The sequence below is a fragment of the Strix aluco genome, chromosome 4, assembly GCF_031877795.1.
Source record: "Strix aluco isolate bStrAlu1 chromosome 4, bStrAlu1.hap1, whole genome shotgun sequence".
Taxonomy (NCBI): Eukaryota; Metazoa; Chordata; class Aves; order Strigiformes; family Strigidae; genus Strix; species Strix aluco.
The window spans coordinates 71,167,081-71,187,531 of NC_133934.1; the positions used below are offsets into that span (position 1 = coordinate 71,167,081).

Below are 20,451 nucleotides of genomic sequence, written 5' to 3' on the forward strand. Positions count from 1 at the left end.
AATGAGCCCTGCCTTTTCTGCAGACCTTTTTCAAGGACATGGGTACCTTGCAGTTGCATGCCCTTTTTTTTTTTTTTTTTTTTTTTTTTTTTTTTTTGTGTTGTACACTTCCTCTTTGCTTGCCTGCAATGCAGACTTGTGCTTACAAAAGAACAAAGAACTTTTGGAAAGCAAATGAGGCACAGAAAAGGGAAGGAGGGGAGCAAGAAACATTGTAAGATTCAAATCTGTTTCAGTTTAATCTTGAGTCTAGTACTCATTTGTCTACATCTCACAAATCATCAGTGGAGTTTGTGATAGTTGGAACATTTCTGTCAACATGATCAGCTGAGGGACTGAATTACTTTCTAAGAATGAATGAGGGTTCAGTGTTTGTGCCTGTGTTGTAACCTCTTTAGTCAGAAGGGGTTTTGCTCCACAGGATGCTTAGTCCCCAACACTTCCCACATACTGAATTAACAAGAAAATATAGCCTGCATCATTCAGAAAATTCTTTTTCTTTTTTCTTTTTTTTTTTAATTAGCGATGGATTTTCTGTTTCCCGGTAGAATTTGGTAAAGTTACTTTGGTCTGAGATAATTGAGGAGGATTGTCTTAGAAACAAGGTGGGGTTTGGACCCAAGGGGAGAAATGTTTATGAACTAATATTTTAGAAACATGTTTAGGACTTTGAAATATGCTGATAACAAGATTCAGAAGGTTGGATGAGAGTGACTTCCTGCAGGATGTGTTGTGATCTTACTCTGTTATCTATCTTTAAAAGTACAAAGTGTTTAAAATGTCAGTACTTCAGAGTTGTTATTTGTATTGCATGCATCTAGAATACTGGTACTTTGAGAACTACTAAGAGCTGCTTCTTTTCATGCAAAGTACATGGCCTAAATTTGCTCAGTTAAGGTGTTAGTTTTTCAGAAAATAAAAGTATATATGTTTCTTCAGCTATAAGTTGTACCTATACCACTTATTTTAGGGAGGGCTAACGTACAAGAAAAGGTTGGATTTGTATTTCATTACATTGCCTATTTGTTTTCTGTATGGTCATAAAAATTCTTCTTCCTAGGAAAATTATTTTGGAGAAGATGACATGTACACCGATTTTGAAGAAGTTATTTCAAGCCCTGTTTTGTCACTGTCAACATCTTCAAGCTCTGGATGGACAGCTGTTGGAGTGGAGAATGACAGAAAAGAAAATGAAAGTTCAGTCAAGCCGGTTCACCCTCTTACTTTACGCCCGTGGGATATCACTGTGCTTGTTAATTTGTACAAAGTGCATGGACGATTACCAGTCGTAAGTACATTAGAATATTTTGCTTTGTGTAATTATTTTTTTTTTCTGGTTTCATAATCTGGAGTTAAATTTAACTCCCTGGAACATTAAGTTGGGGTGGGGCTTACCAAAGTGTGTGTATAGTCTCTACTGAAATTGCAGCTATTGAAACCAATTTGAGACATGATTTATTTTGCTCATCTGGGAGGCAGAACTGGATAATTTTTTTATATGATTTTTATTCAATGATCTTGATTTGTGTGATAATATTTTTGACTGACCATTATGATTTCTCTGCTAATTAGGAAAACTGTCTTCTAATGGTGCATTTTGCTCAAGTAAGAATGCATATAAAAAATTGGGTTCACTCAAATGGGTTTGAATTGTTGTTTATGTAATTGTCAAAAGGTTTTTGAAGTTGCACAGCCAATTCTTTTTGAGTATCCACTTGGAGGAAAATTAACATACTTCCTGCTCACAGGTTTGCTTCTAGTCTTACAATTCAACCATGCTGTGTATTTTCAGTTTCTGAAACAGATGTGTTTAATTTTTACTTCAGCATTGCAGTCCAGATGGTCCTGAGTGCCCTACAGCTTTCTTGGAAAGGTTGTGTTTTGAGATGAAGAAAGGATTTAGAGAAACAATGCTTCAACTTGTACTGTCTCCAGTGAATTTGTTTCTGAATGACAACTATCAGGTAGTAAGCTGGTTTTTAATGTGTTTGCATGGGTGTGTTTGTATTGTGGAAGTTGCGATGATCTTAAAATTGAATTCTTTTGTGTTAGGAACTTTCCTGTTATGCACATGCAAATTTTATTAAGTTTATGAATTATAAGAGGTATTAAAGAAAAATATGATGCATATTTTTTAAAATCTTGATTTTTGTCTAGTTTGCATGTTAGTTAAATGCACAAAAGATTGTATTTTCTTAATTTTGCTTAAAATCTTTCTGGAGAAGGTTCTCTAGGAAACAGGGAGTAATATTCAGACTGGTCTTAGAACCATTGAGTGATCTCTGGTTTGCGGAGGGGGGGTTTTTTGTTTGTTTTGCGTTGTTGGGGGTTTTTTGTGTGCTTTTTAAAGAATTTGGGTTTAAAAGATTCTGTAAATACTGACAGGTGTTGATTTTGTGCAGTGGCTGGATATGTTTCACTTTTTTAAGCATATAGTTTTAAAACTACATGTGTTAGTAAATAGAATAACTACATCTTTTAGATATTCTCTATGACGTTTATTAGACTAAATCACTCACCTGGATTGGTATCTTATAGTCAAGGTATTGTTATGACCTACAGTCTTCCTGTGGTGAGGAAGTCATGAGCCATACTTCAGAAAATACTTAATGAGACACAGTTAAGTGGTGTTTGTGGCTTGTCAGCTGTTGTGTAGTACTTGGATTTTAGTGAACTTGCAAAAATTGCCCATGTGGATGAATTTCTCTCGGTGAGGAGTTTAGACGGAAATTTGTTAACACAAGAAGTTATCCTGATTCAGTGCAGGTTAGTGAATAGTCGGAGTTCCTATTTTGTTTATGCACATATTAGTTGCATTAAAAGCACTATGATACTTAGACTGTGCCTTGCAGATTGTATTGTGTTCTGTCCCTGTGTCCTGAAATACATTGCTGCCAATGGCCTGTATGAGATAAAGTTTAAAATATGTTTATCTTATGCACATTCCAATGTTTGATAACTGGAATACTGTATACAGATGAAGATGTAAGTGACCCTATTTTTTTTACTCTTATGTCAGTAAGCTAATGAAAGGAGTGGGTTGATGCTTGTTTAGTCTTTCCAGATTTGTATCCAGTGTGCCACAAGCACAAAAGTACCTTGCGTATAACCACTAACTGTAGACTGACTAATAGATGAAGGAATTGGAAGAAATAATAAACTTTTTTGATGGTGAAAAGTTAAATGACATTTTAGGAGGTTCCATGTTAGCCCTGATGTTTTTGAGATGCTATTCCATAGGTTAGTAAAGAAGAAATCCCTGATGAGAATGTAGAATCTAAACATATTGGGTTTTGGTGGCAACACTAAAATTGTGTTTAGCAGCAATCTGAAGAAAGCGATGGTGTGAAGTTGTGGGATTTGCAGATGCATAATCTGTATGGGATTAATAGAGCTGTCTTTTGAGAGAGCTGCAGAAATTGGATGTACTGACAGCGTGGTGGCAGACAAAATTTTGGCTTCCTCATAGTTTTTGTCAGGAGCTAAGTATCCAGATTGTAAGGCTTGTTTTTCAATTAAATGAAGTTGTCAGAAGGTGCCGTTGAAGCTGATGACAATTACAGTTTGAGCATACAAACCTTTATGTAATGAAAAATTGCATCCTATGAATTTCCAGTTATGTTATCCAAATCTGCTGGAAGGTTTTTGATTATTTTTTGTTTTGTTTGTTCTTGGTTTATCATATGAGGAATCCAGTCATTTGAATAGCTACTTATTTAAGAACACAATCTATTTTGTGCACTGAATGAGACCCTTAAATGTTCAAATCTGTAACTTAATTATTGTACTGCAATTCATATGTACAAAGAAGCAGAAATCAGGTTGCAGGCAAAACCTTTTTTTTTTTAATGATTTAATTTCATAGCCCTGAGACTCATTGCATGACTTTTTTTTCAGTATTCCTACTGTTTAGACTTAGTGATGCTGTGGTTACATATTTTGCCTTAGGTTTTATATGTTCTTTTTTGGTTGGATTTATTTTAACTCAGAAACACTAACTCAGACAAAGACTTCTGCTTGGGAATTTATGTTGGTTGAAATGATAAACATGCAGAGTGACATGTTTTTAAAAATATTATGAAGAAAGTTTTGAGCAGTTATGTGTGTTGCTATTATCTAGTGTTTGTATTAGTTCTTGCCACTTAATGTTGGATACATTAATATTTTGGATTTTTTAAAAAAATATATACATTTGACCTTTTATTCATATTATGTATCACAAAAATGCTGTTTGATACTTCCCAGTTCAACCTTAAAGAAGTTTGTAGGACAAATGTATATAGAATAGGAATTGTCCCTCTACCTAGCTTGGCAAGTGTCGTTGCTTCGTGTTTTCCATTCATATTGTTTTGAAATAGCTTCTGAGACAAGACATAGGTCACCAGTGATATCAAAAAGAGTATGGCATGTTTCTTCTTCAAGGGTTTGCTGATAGTGGAAAACAAACCAGGCAAGATAACAAGTTGAAAAAACTCAGTGAAAGAGAAGTTTTGCTGTTGACTTATTGGTTTTAATCCACAGCTTACTGCTATGCGGTCACAAGCTTCTAGCATATGCCTGTGCTGTTTTTATCTTTTCAGTTTCTTCTCTGGCTGGTAGAGTAATCTTTTGAAAAGTATTACATGCAAATTCTCATATCTGCAAACAAGTAGCTTTGCTTTAGGTAGCCAAGCAATACTTCAGTGAAAAGTGCAACTTAGAGGGCAGCCTCTGGTGTTTATTTGGTGTTTTTTTAATTTATTTTAAGATGATTTTTTTTTTATAATGTGTCAGCTTCCTGATAGTAGCAAACCTACATAAGTCATCTCTTTTAACCTCTTGATCACTTCCATTGTTAAACGTGCTCTTCCATTCTTTGTTTATAATTTATTACAGTAATATTTAACAGATGGTGTCTAGATGTCACTGTGTCGAGTTCACCAAGGGAAGGTTGTTGATGATGGCTGCTCAAAAATTAAAACAAACTTGGGTTAGATAAACTTCCCTCTCCCCCCATAAGATTTGCATATATGTTGTTGCATGGGTAATGCTGAGAAGTCTTGAGACTGTCTAGCTGTATAAAAGTCAACAAGATTTAAGAGGTGAAGATCATCGCGTAATGAAGTACCTCTGGCTACGCAGTTTTTGCACTTTCTATTGATGTGTCCTTTGCAAGTACTAGCTTTAACTTACTTGTTCTTAACAGCGACCTGCAGTGGATGAAGTTCTTCGAGAGGGTCACATCAGCCTGTCGGGTCTGCAGTTGCGCGCTCACGCAATGTTTTCAGCAGAAGGTCTGCCTCTTGGAAGTGATACTTTAGAATATGCATGGCTGATAGATGTACAGGCTGGAAGTCTTACAGCCAAAGTTACACCACCACAGGTACCATCCAGAAACTATTTGCTTTGAAGTATTATTTTTCTTGTAAAACTGACGTAGCATTGATTTTTGGAAAAGACGTGATCTCAGCTGAATTTGGATACATCTGTGCCTGTAAACAGTTTTATAGTTTGAAAATCTAATAATTTCTATAAATGGGTAGGAGGTGCTAAATGAGCTGAATCTGATATTCATCTTAAATCTAGGTGTAACAGGGTGGCTAGTGTTATATGAGAATTTGAAAGGATATTAGTAAGAGAGCACAAACAAATCTGTAGTGAATATTGTGGTCACCACACGTAAACCACAAGTATGTTACATCTGTGTATGTTAATGTACTTGAATACTGATTAGAAAGGCAACCACAGTATCTACATGCAGTGTAAGTGATTTAATTACAGAGTAAATAATACTTCTCTGTAAATGGAGAGGGTGTTTTGGGATGCCTTCAGCCATAAACTAAGTGATGTGATGAAGAGGAGAAAGGAAAATCTATTAAAAAGGTTTAAGTATGAGATGACTTAGTTGTCTGTGCCTTCCTCTGAGGTTACTTCTGTTTTGTGATGCTGATGTCTGGAGATAAAGGTTCATTGCCCCTGCCGGTTAACTCTCTGGGAAAGACAAATGAAGTATTAGGTTGTGATTGTGGTCTGAAAGGCAATTTGATATTCCTCAGATGTAAGGTTCTTGGAGATAAGGAGGCATTTGCATACAAATACAATCTAAAGAATAGAGTCCAGATGAATGTCCATGCTACACATACAGATTTTTGTGGCAGCATTTCCCAGAATGCTACCACTGGTTTAGACAAGCTATAATATTTACCCCACTGGTCTATGCTTCAAGATTAAACCTAGTTGATTGAAAGAACTCTAAGGTTAGAAAACATTTTCTAAATATGTGATGCAACTTAAGGATTTTCTTCCTCTACAAAGCCATCATCAATTGTATGCTTCATATAGGATTTTTATTTTATTTTATTTTTTGTTGTCAGCACTACTCTGGAGCAGAACTTGAATCTGTCAGGGTCATTGGCTTTTTTTGTTCCATAGTGTGATGTATTGCAAGAATTCATGAAGGGACAGCATTAAAGGGAGGAGGAGAGATTTTGTGCAGGACAGGCATAGCTGTATTAAATTCCATTTAAATTACTGCTGATTTTAAGTGCCTTTTCCTTTGGCTAGCCAAAAAAACCCCATTTCCCTCTCATAATAGACAGACAGTCATGAATCATTTCCTTTATGAATGAACTAACTATGTAAAAGAGTTAAATCAATGATAGGCTGATTACTAGTTCTAGCTAGATTCAGCAGTGTTCTGTTTAGTCAGTTTCTTCTTATGCTTTCTAGATGTAATTTCATTACTTACATACAGGGAAGTCTGACAGTTAAATTATGAATGGTAATAGAGTATTCTGAGGGAGGGTTTTGAGGTAAAATAAGGAGACCTCTGTCTTTACAATGAAGTTCTCAGTTGACTGTAATAGCAAAAGCCTTTTCCTTATATTAAGAAATAATGTGGGAAATTGTTTAATGTCACAGTGTTTTCTGTGAAAAACTATAGAGACTTGCATGTTGTTGCATGCACAAAACCAAAAATCAATTTTGAGTAACAGCAAATAGACTATGTGTAAGCAAGGTAATGCAGCCAGAATGTTATGGTGGGGTCTTCTTGCTTCTTTTTACTCCTGCTCAGCTCCCAACTTTGGTGATGTTCTTTCAGTACTCTGTGAAATACCAAAAGTTCATTTTGTGTACTTACTATTAGACAACGTGTTGTCATGTGCTTACAGCTTGCATGTCTTCTGGAGTGGGGGCAGACCTTTGTATTTCATGTGGTATGCCGGGAGTTTGAACTGGAAAGGCCAAAATCTGTAATAATATGCCAGCATGGAATTGATCGTCGGTTTTGTGACTCTAAGGTAACCTTTCATCTGTCTTAATTGCTTGCTATATTTGCACAGGTTTTTTGGAACAGCTTAGAAATCCAGCCTTAAAGTTACCAAGACACATGAAGTATATAGTCAGATTGGATGTTACCTTTGATAAAGTATAGCTAATTATGTTTTACAAAGAAAAGCGATTCTCTCTGGGTTTTCCTGTGGATATGCACAATGTTTTTGTGCTCTATGGATTATTTTGAGAAACGGTATCTGCAGAAGTCATGCCTAGTTTCTTACCTGTACTGTGACAGTTAAGAGCCAAAGGGCATACTCCAGTGCCCTTAAGAGCCAAGGGTCATACTTGCCCTCGTGCTCCTAGCACATTTCCATGGTACTTTTCATCCCCTATCCTTTATTGATGAAACAGTGCTTTGGTGGGAGACTTAAGCTGACAGCTTAGAGCTTCCATGCATGTTTTTTTTTTTAAATTTTTCTTTTAAACACGGGACTCTTACTTAACCATTATGCCGTTGTGGATTCTGCTTTTGGTGCTTGTCTCTTGGAATCCATGTGCACAGTCACTTGAAGAGCAAAGGAGGCTTGTCATATATTAAGTATGAATCCTGGATTTCATCTTTCAACATCCTCCTTGTTTTGTTCCAGTTTTTCTGATGTTCTCTATCAGAATACTTGATTTGCCTTTTCCTGGTGGAAGTCAGGAGAGCCAGCTGGGTCCCCTGAAGTTGTTGGACAGAAGAATTAAACATGCACTAGTGAAAATGAACCTCAGCACAGAAACAACCCCTCTCATACTCCATGTTGATAGTATAGAATAAGTAAACTTTTTATTGCTCTAGTTTTAGGCCTCTGTTAAACAGCAGAATATAAATGCAAAGATAAGCACAAATTAAACTAAAACTCCTAATGTACATTTAAATCATTTTTATTTTATCTTTTTTTCCTTTTCCTTCAGATGAACTGTGTCCCTGGGCCATGCCCAACATCTGATGATTTAAAGTATACTATGACACGCTTAGCCATGGATGGAGCAGATCTGTATGTGGTAGAACATGGCTGTGCCACCAATATAAAGGTAAAAATATTTCTCTTAACAATTAAAATACTTCTTTGTCAACAGAGTTCTTTGTATTTTTTGATAGAATAGCTACCTGAATTTATTGCTTGCTTACATGCAATTGGACTAAGCAGAATTTCTGAAATTTTAAGTGATAAAAGGTTGGCTTGGACTTGGCCAGGAGTAGGTCAGTTTGGCTTCTGCTTAGTAATTCCATTAATGATCTTGGAAAATGGTAAGGAGAGGATGTCTGCCAAAATAAGAGTGGAAGCTGCAGGATTGGTGTAAAAAAATTAAGAGAACACTGGGCAACATGAATCTCAGTGTCTTACCTGAGAGCTAATAAGAACTTGTGCTGTAAGTTAGTAACTCAACAACTGGAAGTGACTGATAAGGATTGTGTGCAAGTCAGTGCTTGATAACTCATGATCATCCTATGTGATACAGCTGTTTGAATTAAGATATATCTTTGGTAGAGATGGGAGAAGTGTTAGTGCCACTGCCTGACTAAATCTAGAATACAGCATGGTGTATCCTCTGTTCAAAAAAGGATGTGTAGAGAGAGCTGATGCTCTCTTTATTATCCTATCATACAAGAGAAAACTGGAATAATTTACTCAATGTAGCGAAATATAAGTAAAGAGACAACTGAGTTATGGTAACAACAGAAAAGGAAAAAAGTGTTATGCTGGTATACGTGACTAGTAGTTGTGCTGTCCATTAATAAATTCAGCTTCAAAAGGTAGACTTAACATTTAAGATTTTGGGGACAGCTTCACATTATGAGCAAGAATCTAACTGAAGGAAAGTGGTAATTATTTTAGACATTTTTTTAATGACATGGTATCTTGTCATTTGAAAGGCTTGCTACCTTGTGACAGTAAAAAAAATGTGTTTAAGTCTCCAAATTCTTTTGAGTCCAATATTAAAAAGCACCATCACAAATATTAACTGTGTTTGCAGGCATGAATATGAATGGCAGTATTTTCAAAGGCAGCTTAATAACCTGAAACACTCTAGAAAATTATATCCTTAATGTGTTTCATTTGAATTTAAGGGGAAAAAAGGTTTCCAGTGCTCCTTTATAGTCTGTGACAGAGATGAGAAGTAATAATTTAATAGTAACCCTGTGGGTAGCTCTTCCATGGCTGGGTTCTTTTTCAGCTTTCCTTCCTTTCCCTGTGAAAAGTTTGAAAACTCAATCTGAAATTTCAGATACTTCATGGTCACTTTTTGGAGAGGACTCAAGCTGTGCAGGAAACTTGGTCCAGTGTCTTCAGACTATTTGAAATTTGAAGACTAAGCATGTATGCAGGGCTATGTCATCTTTTATTAGCGTACACCAGTGTCGGGGAGGATCGATACTGTACGGGCAGGTGGGTTAGTTGTACAGGGACCAGTTTCCACACCTAAGTGTGGAGGAAAAGCAAGAACTTCAGGTTCATCTTTGGAGAGGGTTGGCTCCTGCTGGTACCATGCTTTTTCTAGATGAGGGGCAGCCTTCTGCTTGGTTCAACAAACCTACTGGAGTTGTGCCAATACAAGAAATAGTGTGATCATATAACGGCTGCTGTAACAAAATTCATATGGATCTCAGTTAAGGTTTAGGATCTGGAATTTCTTGAGTTTTGCAGTGTTCAACATGGTTGTCTCATGGAGGTGTTTATTAATTATAGAGTTAATACAGCTTTGTATTCAAAGTATATAATCAATGTTTTCATCTAAGGACATAGAATTACATAGATCATCAAATCGTACGTCTGATTTTGAAAGTTTCAGACTTCTTTGGTTTCAGATGACAGTGAAGAATTTAATAATGATTTAATTTTTTTAAAGGTTCATTACAACATCTGTCCAAAGTTGAGCTTTCTTTTTTAATCCCTTTACAAAAGGAGACTCCAAAGTAGAGATTTTATTTTTGTTATTTAAAAACTGTCTGAAACTAATTTCTAAGCTTGCCTCCTTTTGTGTGTGTGCGCACATGCTTGCATATAAAACTGGTTCTCTGTCTTTTTTGGAGAGAATAGTTTACTGAGATCTTTCTGGAATGTAGTAGGTGGTGTGTTAACTGGTTTAAGGTTACCCTTTCTTTGTTTCACTCGTGACTTATCAGAGTTCATGTTTTAAATTATGTTTTCCAGATGGGTGCTATACGTATTGCAAACTGCAACCTCCACAACCAGTCTGTTGGAGAAGGTGTAAGTGCTGCTATTCAAGACTTTCAACTGAGACAGTATGTTGAGCAGGTGAACAATTGCAGAACTGGTCTTCAGCCAATATTAAGGAGGGCGTATTGGCTGGAAGCTGGCTCTGTCAACTTGGGGCTCATCACTGCTGACATCGCTTTAGCTGCAGATCACCCTTCTAAACATGAAGTGCAGAGACATTTCTTAGAAACGCATGATAACCGAACTAAGAGGTAAGAGATACAGTTGAAGGAGATGCATTTGAATTTTTTGGGGGGTATAAGTTAATACATTCATCTAAAGATGGAACTTTGGGTTTTGCTTTTGAGGTTGCTTTTTGCTTACATGCTCTGCCTTCCTTTATTCCCCAAAAAGAAGATCAGGGAGAGGAGGGAATCAAATTTGCCCTTTTTTCTCAGGCTGGACTGAAAACAGGTCTTAAAGAGTCCTGAGCAAGCTGATGAGCAGCTGTGAACAAGACACTTGGTGTAACTGTGATTTGTGTGTCTCCCCAAAGAGCAGTTGCCTCTGACATAAGAAACATGCATGTTACTGTTAGTCTGTATTGGGGCAGGTGGACATAATCTGTGCCTGAGCACGGTTGCCTGAGCACTGCGTATACATTTGTGATTTGCTCCTTTCTGGAGCTAATCCTTCATTTTATGTCTGACATCTGTGTTTTAGATACAAATCTTACTAATTCATTTTATGCTAGGTGAAATAGGAGCTCACATATGAGAGAGGGATGTCTTTTAATCTTGTTTTCACTGAATTTAAATGTACTAAGGCTGATGTGGCTCATGTTGTTGTTTTGTTTTCTGTTTTTCTGCCTTTGTATAGATTGTGGTTTTTGTGGCCTGATGATAATTTGAGGAATAAGAGAAGCAAGAACAAGTGCGGCTGTCTTGGTGGCTGTCGATTCTTTGGTGGCACATTAACAGGACTAGATTTTTTCAAACTTGAGGAACTGACACCTTCAAGCAGCTCTGCTTTCTCAAGTACAAGTGCAGAATCTGATATGTTTTATGGGCAGTCTTTACTGCAGCCAGGAGAATGGATAATTACTAAGGAGATTCCTAAAATTTTAGATGGTGAGAAGGCACTGTATGGTAATTTTTGCCCAAAATTATAATTTCTTAACTGCACATTAGTATTTATATTCTTTCTGATTCTGATAATGAGTAGTACTTGTGCTCCTGTGCAAGAGGTCTTGTAGTGGCATGGGCCCTTCTAAGAGCAGACAGTAGCTTGAAAGTAGTGAACAAGCTTACATATGCTGAATTTTTATATTAATGTGCAACTCCTTTCTGACTAAAAAGGAAGTTTTGTGACTTGCATCTGTTCTTCTTATATAGAAAGCAGTATACCAAGGCAATATCATGTTTTACTGCTATGATTTTATTCGTTTTTGTTAGTACAACATGCTAGTATGTGTATGCATTTCAAAAGTAGGGCTTTTATTTAATAAGGATTTTTATTTCAGTGGGCAGGAAAGAAACCATTGCAGTTGTGTTATCAGATGTTCGATTTTTCTTTTCTGTTTCTGATCTTAGGTAAAGCAAATGGTGTAAAGCGAAAAGATTGGGATTGCAGATCTATGGGTATAGAAATAGAAAGAAAAGCACAACATCTGAGCCTACAAGTGCCATTGCGCTCTCATAGCTCCTCATCCTCTTCAGAGGAAACGAGCAGTTCTAGTGCTGCACTCCCCTTGCTTGCAGGGGAGAAGGACAGCCCATCGTCAACTACTGAAGATCACTTGGGACAGAAGGAGTTCTTGTCTGGTGCAAAAAGAGAAGATGGTCATGGAAGGTTAGTACTCTCTGTCCAGGTAGAAGTATAGTTTGGCTCATGAACACATTGTGACAGAAAAAAACCCTTATATTTAGCAATTTATAAAGTGTTGGTTATTTTTTAATGGTAGTGCTGAAGTGCCTTTCCTAGTTTGAATGCAAATTTGGATCCCTAATAGGAGATGATTACCTGATCTGGGTAGAAAATCTAGCATGTAAGACAACAGCACTTGCTGTTAGTGTTCATTTTTATATCCTCTATATGTAGACAAGTGGACTAACAAGTGGCAGAATTTAGTATGTAATCGGCATTATGAAAATAATTGCTATGCTAATAGGCAGTCACAGAATCACTGAAGCATTTGACAGCTTCTATAATGTAAAAAGAGAAACATTAATAATAAGCAAATGAACCTTTAATTTTTGTTTCTAGTGTTGCAGTTGAGGGTGCAGAGGGCAGCCCTGCATCCCCTGGCAATCAGGAAAGGCCTGTTGGTCAGTCTCCCCTGAGGTCTCCACTGAAACGGCAAGCGTCTGTGTGCTCCACCCGGCTCGGGAGCACCAAGAGCCTCACGGCAGCCTTCTACGGAGACAAGCAGCCTGTTCCAGTTGGCGTGCAGTTCAGCAGCGATGTGTCTCGCAGTGATGAGAATGTCTTGGACTCCCCAAAGCAGAGGAGGAGCTTTGGTTCTTTTCCGTATACTCCGTCTGCAGATTCAAATTCATTTCACCAGTATCGCTCAATGGATTCCAGTATGTCAATGGCTGATAGCGAAGCTTATTTTTCTGCAGCAGAAGAGTTTGAGCCAATAAGTAGTGATGAAGGTCCAGGAACCTATCCAGGGAGGAAGAAGAGAAAAAAGCAAGCTCAGAAGATTGAATATAGTAGAGGATCTATTTATCACAGTGTGGAAGGGCCCTTAACAAGCACAATCCATGGAGAAATCAGTCAAGATGTTAAAACATTGCCAATTAAGACTCATCCTTCACAGGCCTCATTTGTTTCGGCTCTGGGAGGAGAAGATGAGCATGTTGAGAACATGTATGTTATGGACTCTGAGAAGACTGTGGAAAGTGAGCAATTAACTTCCCAGCAGCCTGTAATGGCATGTTACCAGAATTATCTTACACAGTTCCAGGTGATCAACTGGTCAGTAAAGCATCCAACTAACAAAAGAACTTCAAAGTCCTCATTGCATCGCCCTTTAGACCTTGATACGCCAACGAGTGAAGAAAGTTCATCATCTTTTGAGCAACTTTCTGTCCCAACTTTTAAGGTATGGAAGATGGAGGAAAGAGGAGTAGAGAAAGGAATATGAATTCAAAACAAATTAAATTGCTTAGTACACCTGTTGTGTAAATAAAGCTATGAGAAACTTGAAACTTCTTTGCTTTTAGTTAAGGAATACCTTGGGTTTCTGACTTCAGATCATGGGTTGTGTGGCTGGGAGGTTGTGGAAAAGAAAAGATGGAGTTAGAATTCTGTGGATAAGATGTGTGTTCTGAACTGTAATTATTGCACTTAAAAATGCTGCCTGTTGAAAGATATGCAGCTGAAGGATATTCATGTGAGTTTTGTTTAAAATATACGGTACACAGAACTTCAGTAGCAGTACGTTTAATACTGATAAAATGTAGTCTAGGCTGTAAATGCTTTATTTCAAAGTAAAATTGAAACTCAGACTTAGCAAATGATTTTTGTAAAGGTTTGCACCTTTCTTTTTTCCTCATGATGTATGTGATATGAGCATACATGCTTAAGGAAGGAGCTGAAATAAAATACATGAAAAATAATGGAAATGGCTTGATAGAAAAATAGGTGTCTAACCTCTGGAATTTAATTTGTTATTGCTTTGCAGCAAAAGCTTTGTGTTTGTGCAAACCTTTCCTAGATTAGTATTTGAAGTATTTTGGTTTATAAGCAATTAGTCACTGTTTCTCTATGTAAGAACTTCGTAGTCTAACCTTTCAAGTAATTTAAAAAAATAAACGTAGGAGTTTCTATATACTATATTGGAGAATCTGCATATGAGGGATGTTTTTAAGAATAAAACTGTAAGGAGGATCTTTATTTGAAGATTCCTTGGGTATTTTTTTCATATATAGAAGGAATGTAATGAATATCTTTGCACTTTTATATTAGATTGTTAAACAGGGTCTCACAGCTAATTCATTACTGGACAGAGGCATGCAGCTCACAGGATCAACATCTAAGTAAGTTGAATACTGCATAACGTTATTAGCATATTTTTTAAGAGTAGGATTTTCCTGATACTCTTGTTAAATGTTTTGGCTCTTGCTAGCCCTTCCAAAATCTGATTTGTAGCAGTAGTTTTCAGTACAGATCTCTTTGAACAGAGTATTCTATTATAAAATGTTTGATTTTGGTCAAAAAGAAAGCACACCATGAAAGCATCAAATACTTTCACTCGTATGTATGAATTGCAACTTATTTTAAATTAATTTGGGAAGTGCTTACGGCAAGTGTCCATTGCATTGCGAAGAGCTGAACTTGAAACTAGGGAAGGGCCTTGCACTGGAATTATATTTGTGTGCTTTCTAAGCTATGCGGTAGAAGAAATCTGCCATTATATGCATTTTATTAAGAATTAAAATGATACCAGGACACTTTTGTATTTCTTTTACAAACCTAGATTGTTAATATGTATTTGACTTGTTTAGTACACCTTATACTCCTTTGGAAAAGAAGTCTGCAGAAAATACAGATGATGAAACAATAACAGAAGAATGGACGTTGGATCACCCTGTCTTCCAGACACGGACAACGGCGATAGTAGAAGTAAAAGGAACAGTTGATGTAGTTCTGACTCCTCTTGTAGCAGAGGCACTGGATAGGTAATTAATTTTACTACTGCAGTGTTAATTGATTATGCTAAAAATTGTCTAAAATCAAAGCTGTTTTGTTCAGTAAAGGTTTAGGCAAAAGGATTGAATAGCGTGACTGATGGAGCAGTAGGGCCTTGTACCCAGTGAATGTAATTCTGCATTTCCCATGAGGACGCTGGAAGAATGTTACACTGACCTAGGAAGTGCCCTTTATGTCTGTCAGTGCTTAATTTTTTTCCTCTGTAGTGTTAATTAAACATTGTTGATTGTGTGTCATGTGAAACGAAGTTTAAATGGTCTGCTGTGGGCTTGTTTCCTCTCACAGGTATATAGAAGCAATGGTGCACTGTGCTAGCTCTCGACACCCAGCAGCTATCGTTGATGATCTGCACTGCAAAGTTCTTCGAGATGCTGTACAGAACAGCAAGACAAGCTTCTCAGAAAATGTAGGAAGGGGAACAAGAAAAATGCACAAGGATTTGAAAGAATATTGCTTTCTGTATTTTACATAAGAAAACTTTTAATTGAATTAAGTGTTTTGAGATATAGTAGCTAAATGCTATATTAATTTGGAATACATATCTATTTTTATCTTGTGCCTAATGTTACGTGCATTTTTGTAATCAACTGTTATATATTGTCTTTCAGTGACCAGAAATCTCTCTTACAGGATTAAAGTGAAGTTATTCTAATATTCTAGTCAGTAGCTACAGTAATTTGCAGGAGATCATACATTCTGTTCTTAGAAATTACAGTAACTGATATTCTTATGTATTATATTCATATCAGCAATACATCATTTATTATTTTACTGTAGTTAGGGAGATAGTCTCTGTGAGAGGAAAGTTCAAACTAAGCTGTCAAAGTGCATGGGTTTGGGGTTTTTTTGCAGTTCATCTGATACTTTAAAAAATTAATTTAGATTGGAAAGAATTGTATGGTAGTTCTACAGAATTAAGAGTTTTTTCTGTCTAAGTTAATGACCATATTTATATTTTATGATTTCTTGGCTTCACAGTGTAAGAGATGCTAATTATTTACTTCATAATAAGTTGTTCTATATAACTTCTATATATAGAACTCAAACTTTCAGCTAAAATCTGGTCATTAGAAAGTTATTGCAGAATGGCATTGCTGCCCTTATGGATCTAGAAATATCATATCTCTAAGTGCTACAGTCCTTGTTCTAGAAGTCATGCTATTGTGCTTTAAATGAAGTGAGAATCTCTTGCTGCTCTGTGCTAATAAACTATCATGTTACTCTTTAGCTTAGCAGCTCTGAGTTTCAGTGAGAATAAATTATTTTTTCTTCCCCCCTCCAAGTTATCTTCGAAGCAGGATATTAGAGGAACAAAAATAGACACTACCACTACAGGAACAACAAACCAGGGACCAGCACAGACTAATCTCTCACTTAAGCAAGATAATGTGACAATTAAAGGTCTTCAGGCCAACGTTACCGTACCAAAGGTAACAACTTTTTGTTTAGCTTATTAATAGATGTGACTCACAAATTATCCTTATTTTGCATCCCTATTATTTCCCCAAAAGCTTAAGTGAAGCTATGTATTTGTGCTAGGTAACTAATGTTTTAAATAGGATAGACTGTTTTGGAGCTGCTCAATTTTATTATGGTAGGTGTGCAAGTTAAATAACAACCATTATAGGGATAACTGACTGCCGTGTCTTTAAATTATGTTTTACATCTTCTAGGTGTGATAGTCTTATCTTTCAGTTTTTCATTTTACGAGAAGTATAAGACAAGATTGTATCAGAAATTAGTGATGTATACTTAATGTGACATGTTTTTCTAAATTTCTTTACTCTTTGGGGGAATTTTACGTATAGGTGAACCTGTGTTTACTACAAGCATCTGTTGATGAATCCCCAGGGGTTTCTTCTGGCAAAACTGTGACTCACGTTTCATTAGTAGCTTTGTGTTTTGATAGAATTGCTACGCAAGTTCGTATGAATAGGTAAGAATAACACATATCACTATTTGTGACTCTTTCTTGTTAAGTTAGTCAAAAGACTTAACAGTGATGCCAATTTTTTGCAGTTCTAAAGAGTATTTGAAAAACTTGTCATGACTGAGTTAAGCAACAAAATGTGTCTTCACTGTTTTATAAATTAGCATCTAATATCTAATTAGAATTGCAGTTTCTTTAAGAACTGGAGGAACCCTTCAGGAATAATTTAGGAACTTGAATTTTAACTCTTTCTTGCTTCTATGTCATGCAGGATAAAATTAAATTTTTCAGTATTTTTCTACCAAAGCATATGTATCTTCTGTCATACAAAGAATTCTTTCTAACACTGCTGTGCCAATGTCCCTTAAAATCTTAAACAAAAGTAATCAAACAAAATACGTCTATCTGAGATTTGCTTAATTGTTTTTTCTCCCTTTATTCAAAGGGGTATAGTTGAGGAGACTTCAAACAGCACAGAAACTGGGAGGAATTCTGTCACATTTGATCGTTACATTCAAACCAGTAAAATGCAGCCCCAGTCTTCTGGCTCACTTAGATCCAATGCTGGAGCAGAAAAAGGAAAAGAAATCGCTGCTAAATTGAACATCCATCGTGTTCATGGACAACTTAGAGGCCTTGACACAACAGGTAAGCCTTTTTTTAAATTGTGGAAATGTCAGTTTTCGTAGAAGCAAAGGGATATAGTTGGCCTTGACCTTGTAGTTTGGTTGTGATTTTTTTTTTATCAACACAGATAAAAAGACACTTGAACCTGGAGATTTTGCAGATGCTCTGAAAAGCAGTTTAGGATAGTTAATCTGAATTATTTTCTGTTATTCTACTAAACTGCTAGATTTTAATGTAGGCAGAGTGAAAACTATCAAGATGAACTTCTAAGCAGTTTGTGGCAGATGGCTTGCATTGTAAATATTGACATGCACTAGCAGAATTTCAGGCCTGGGCTCCCTTCCTCCCAGTTGATCTCTTTTCAGCTACCATTTTTTGTCACCAGTGCAGGGTATGAATTATGCGTATGTGCTTTCTTACTACTTTCTAACAATTTCAGGATAGCTATAATGTGCCTGTTGTACTGGTGATTTCAGCATGACAAGCTGTAGATTTTTAACTATAGTGACTATAAAACTGGAAATGACATCTACCCAATTGTCGTCCTTCTTGTTTGTGTTAAGGAAATTCCTTGAAGAGCCTATGCATTAAATTCAGCATCTATAACTCCTGATCCTGGAAAAGATGACCAAAAGCAGGGACAGTTTTTGTTAAAACTGATTCAATTTTCATGAGACCTGTACCAGTTAGTGCCGTGTTTCACTCTGTCCCATAAAGAATAGGAATCTTTCAGACCTGAGGAAGTGCTCTGTGAAGCAAGTATGATTAAAAACCACACAATAAACAAAAACCCAAAAACCTACTTGCAAAGATGTGTGAGCAAATGAAATTGAAAGAAAACAAAAGCAATAAGAGAACATTAAAATGGTTAACTCCATTTTTACTTGGTTATGGGTAGAATCTTAGCAGTAGTGTCCTGTGTTAGGTATGCTGCAGACATTCAAGAAGGTCAAGTAATTTTTGAATTCTAAACAAGAAAACTTATCATCTTCTATTTAAAAGGTTTGAGAAATGTCTTTCTAGGGGTCTTAGCGTTTCATGTGTACCTCAAAAGTGATGGCAGTTATAAGTTGGGGGCAGAGAGTGAGAATTGGAAGGGGTATAAATTGACTCAGTGTAGTTCTTTTCCTCAGATATTTGATGTTTAGCTTTGTGTGTAAGTTAATAGACAGTAGGTATAAAATTATTTAAAATATTCCTTTGGAAGTGTCACTAGAAGAAAGGATTTCTATTTAAGCTATGTCCTAACATGAAAGAAATCAAGGTGGCATAGGTCCCTCCTGGATCTTAGACAACAAAGATCATAATGAATTAAGAACTGCTTGAGTCTGTATTTTCTTAGGAATCAGTGAGACTTAGTGCTTTACATCCTCCCAACAGAGACGTACACATGCTTCCAACCAAGAAGCAGTCTTTGAATTAAAATTACAACTTCATTTCTAAATATCCTTCAAGTATGTTGTAGTTAATACCAAATGCATTTCTACTAAAACATATTATCCAAGAGCACTGTCAGTATCGCTGTGATTTGTTCCTATTAAATGTTAGGTGTTTATTAAGAGCGGGTTTTTTGGTAAAGTAATTTCCAGCCAATTGCCAGTTTCAGATAAAAATCGGAAGAGCTTGTTTGTACATGTCTTTGGAACCATGACATGTGTTAGGATTAGGAATGTCTCAAAGCTTTAACTTTGTGTTGCTTGGCCCTTGTTTTTTCCAAACTTAAAAGTTACCCTGCCCATACTAACATACCAGGAGCAAGGTTTTTTCTTCCCCTTTCTATGCTTCTTTTTTTCTTGCTCATGCTTCAATTTTTAATTTTTTTTAAATTTTTTTGCCCTCCTGTTTGAGGAATACTAAAGGGACAACACTCCCAAAACACTATGAACTTCAGAGAGCTATTGAAGATGTAAAGTTTTTTTTGTTTTGTAACAAAGTGGTAAATATGTTTGCTTTCACAGATATTGGAACTTGTGCAATAACCGCTATTCCTTTTGGGAAATCAAAAGTTCTTTTTACTTTGGAAGAGTTGGATGAGTTTGCTTTTGTGGATGAAACCGATCAACAAGCTGTTCCAGATGTAACTAGAATTGGTCCTAGTCAAGAGAAGTGGGGTTGGATAATGTTTGAGTGTGGAATTGAAAATTTAACTATAAAAGGTAAAGCTTATATAGGCTTTATATTATTTTGTTTTATGAAACTGCTAACAATTCTGTTGTTTCTAGTTTAGCAATTATTTGGATAGAAATTGCTGAATATAGGTGATATGAAATAGTACAAGTCTGTTGTAAAATTATTTCACAAAGTAGATTATACAATAAAGGAAGTTTTAGTAATCAATACTAAATCAATCAATTCCATATGAACTGATTTCACCAGTTTCTGAACTTAAAGTGAAGGTAGAAATTGATACCTTCACTGATCGCTTAAATCCTGGCCTTATGATCATATCCACAGTAAGTGTCTGCATATAGGGCCAGAGTTCTGCTTTGGGAGGGGAAAGCTAGCTTCAAAAATTAAAAAAACCCAGTATATATGTATTTTCTGTCGTCCAAGTTACTCTTTTCAGAGAAGAGTGTTTAAGAACAGCCTTCATATGAGTATTCTTCATCTACTTAGAGCAAATGTATCAGAAGCTCTACAACTAGCTGTTAAATTGTATAAAAATTGTAGTCATAAATTTTGTAAAATGGTAATACATTTTGGTTAACCAAA

General features: G+C 36.2%; 1 protein-coding gene across 11 annotated transcripts in view; it reads left to right on the forward strand.

Annotated features, from left to right (window-relative positions):
* The window catches only part of BLTP1 (bridge-like lipid transfer protein family member 1), a 124,150-nt gene that overhangs the window by 41,378 nt on the left and 62,321 nt on the right, over positions 1-20,451 (forward strand). For 8 of the 11 annotated variants that reach the window (XM_074823594.1, XM_074823596.1, XM_074823602.1 and 5 more), the window contains exons 20-35: positions 1,061-1,288; positions 1,827-1,964; positions 5,186-5,362; positions 7,152-7,280; positions 8,215-8,334; positions 10,458-10,735; positions 11,343-11,611; positions 12,056-12,314; positions 12,729-13,572; positions 14,439-14,509; positions 14,978-15,151; positions 15,468-15,588; positions 16,466-16,612; positions 16,991-17,118; positions 17,558-17,760; positions 19,698-19,895. In XM_074823594.1, the coding sequence (XP_074679695.1) occupies positions 1,061-1,288; positions 1,827-1,964; positions 5,186-5,362; positions 7,152-7,280; positions 8,215-8,334; positions 10,458-10,735; positions 11,343-11,611; positions 12,056-12,314; positions 12,729-13,572; positions 14,439-14,509; positions 14,978-15,151; positions 15,468-15,588; positions 16,466-16,612; positions 16,991-17,118; positions 17,558-17,760; positions 19,698-19,895 (3,484 nt within the window). The remainder of the gene's footprint in view (positions 1-1,060; positions 1,289-1,826; positions 1,965-5,185; positions 5,363-7,151; positions 7,281-8,214; positions 8,335-10,457; positions 10,736-11,342; positions 11,612-12,055; positions 12,315-12,728; positions 13,573-14,438; positions 14,510-14,977; positions 15,152-15,467; positions 15,589-16,465; positions 16,613-16,990; positions 17,119-17,557; positions 17,761-19,697; positions 19,896-20,451) is intronic. The other 3 variants (XM_074823604.1, XM_074823597.1, XM_074823601.1) reach the window with 1 other exon arrangement.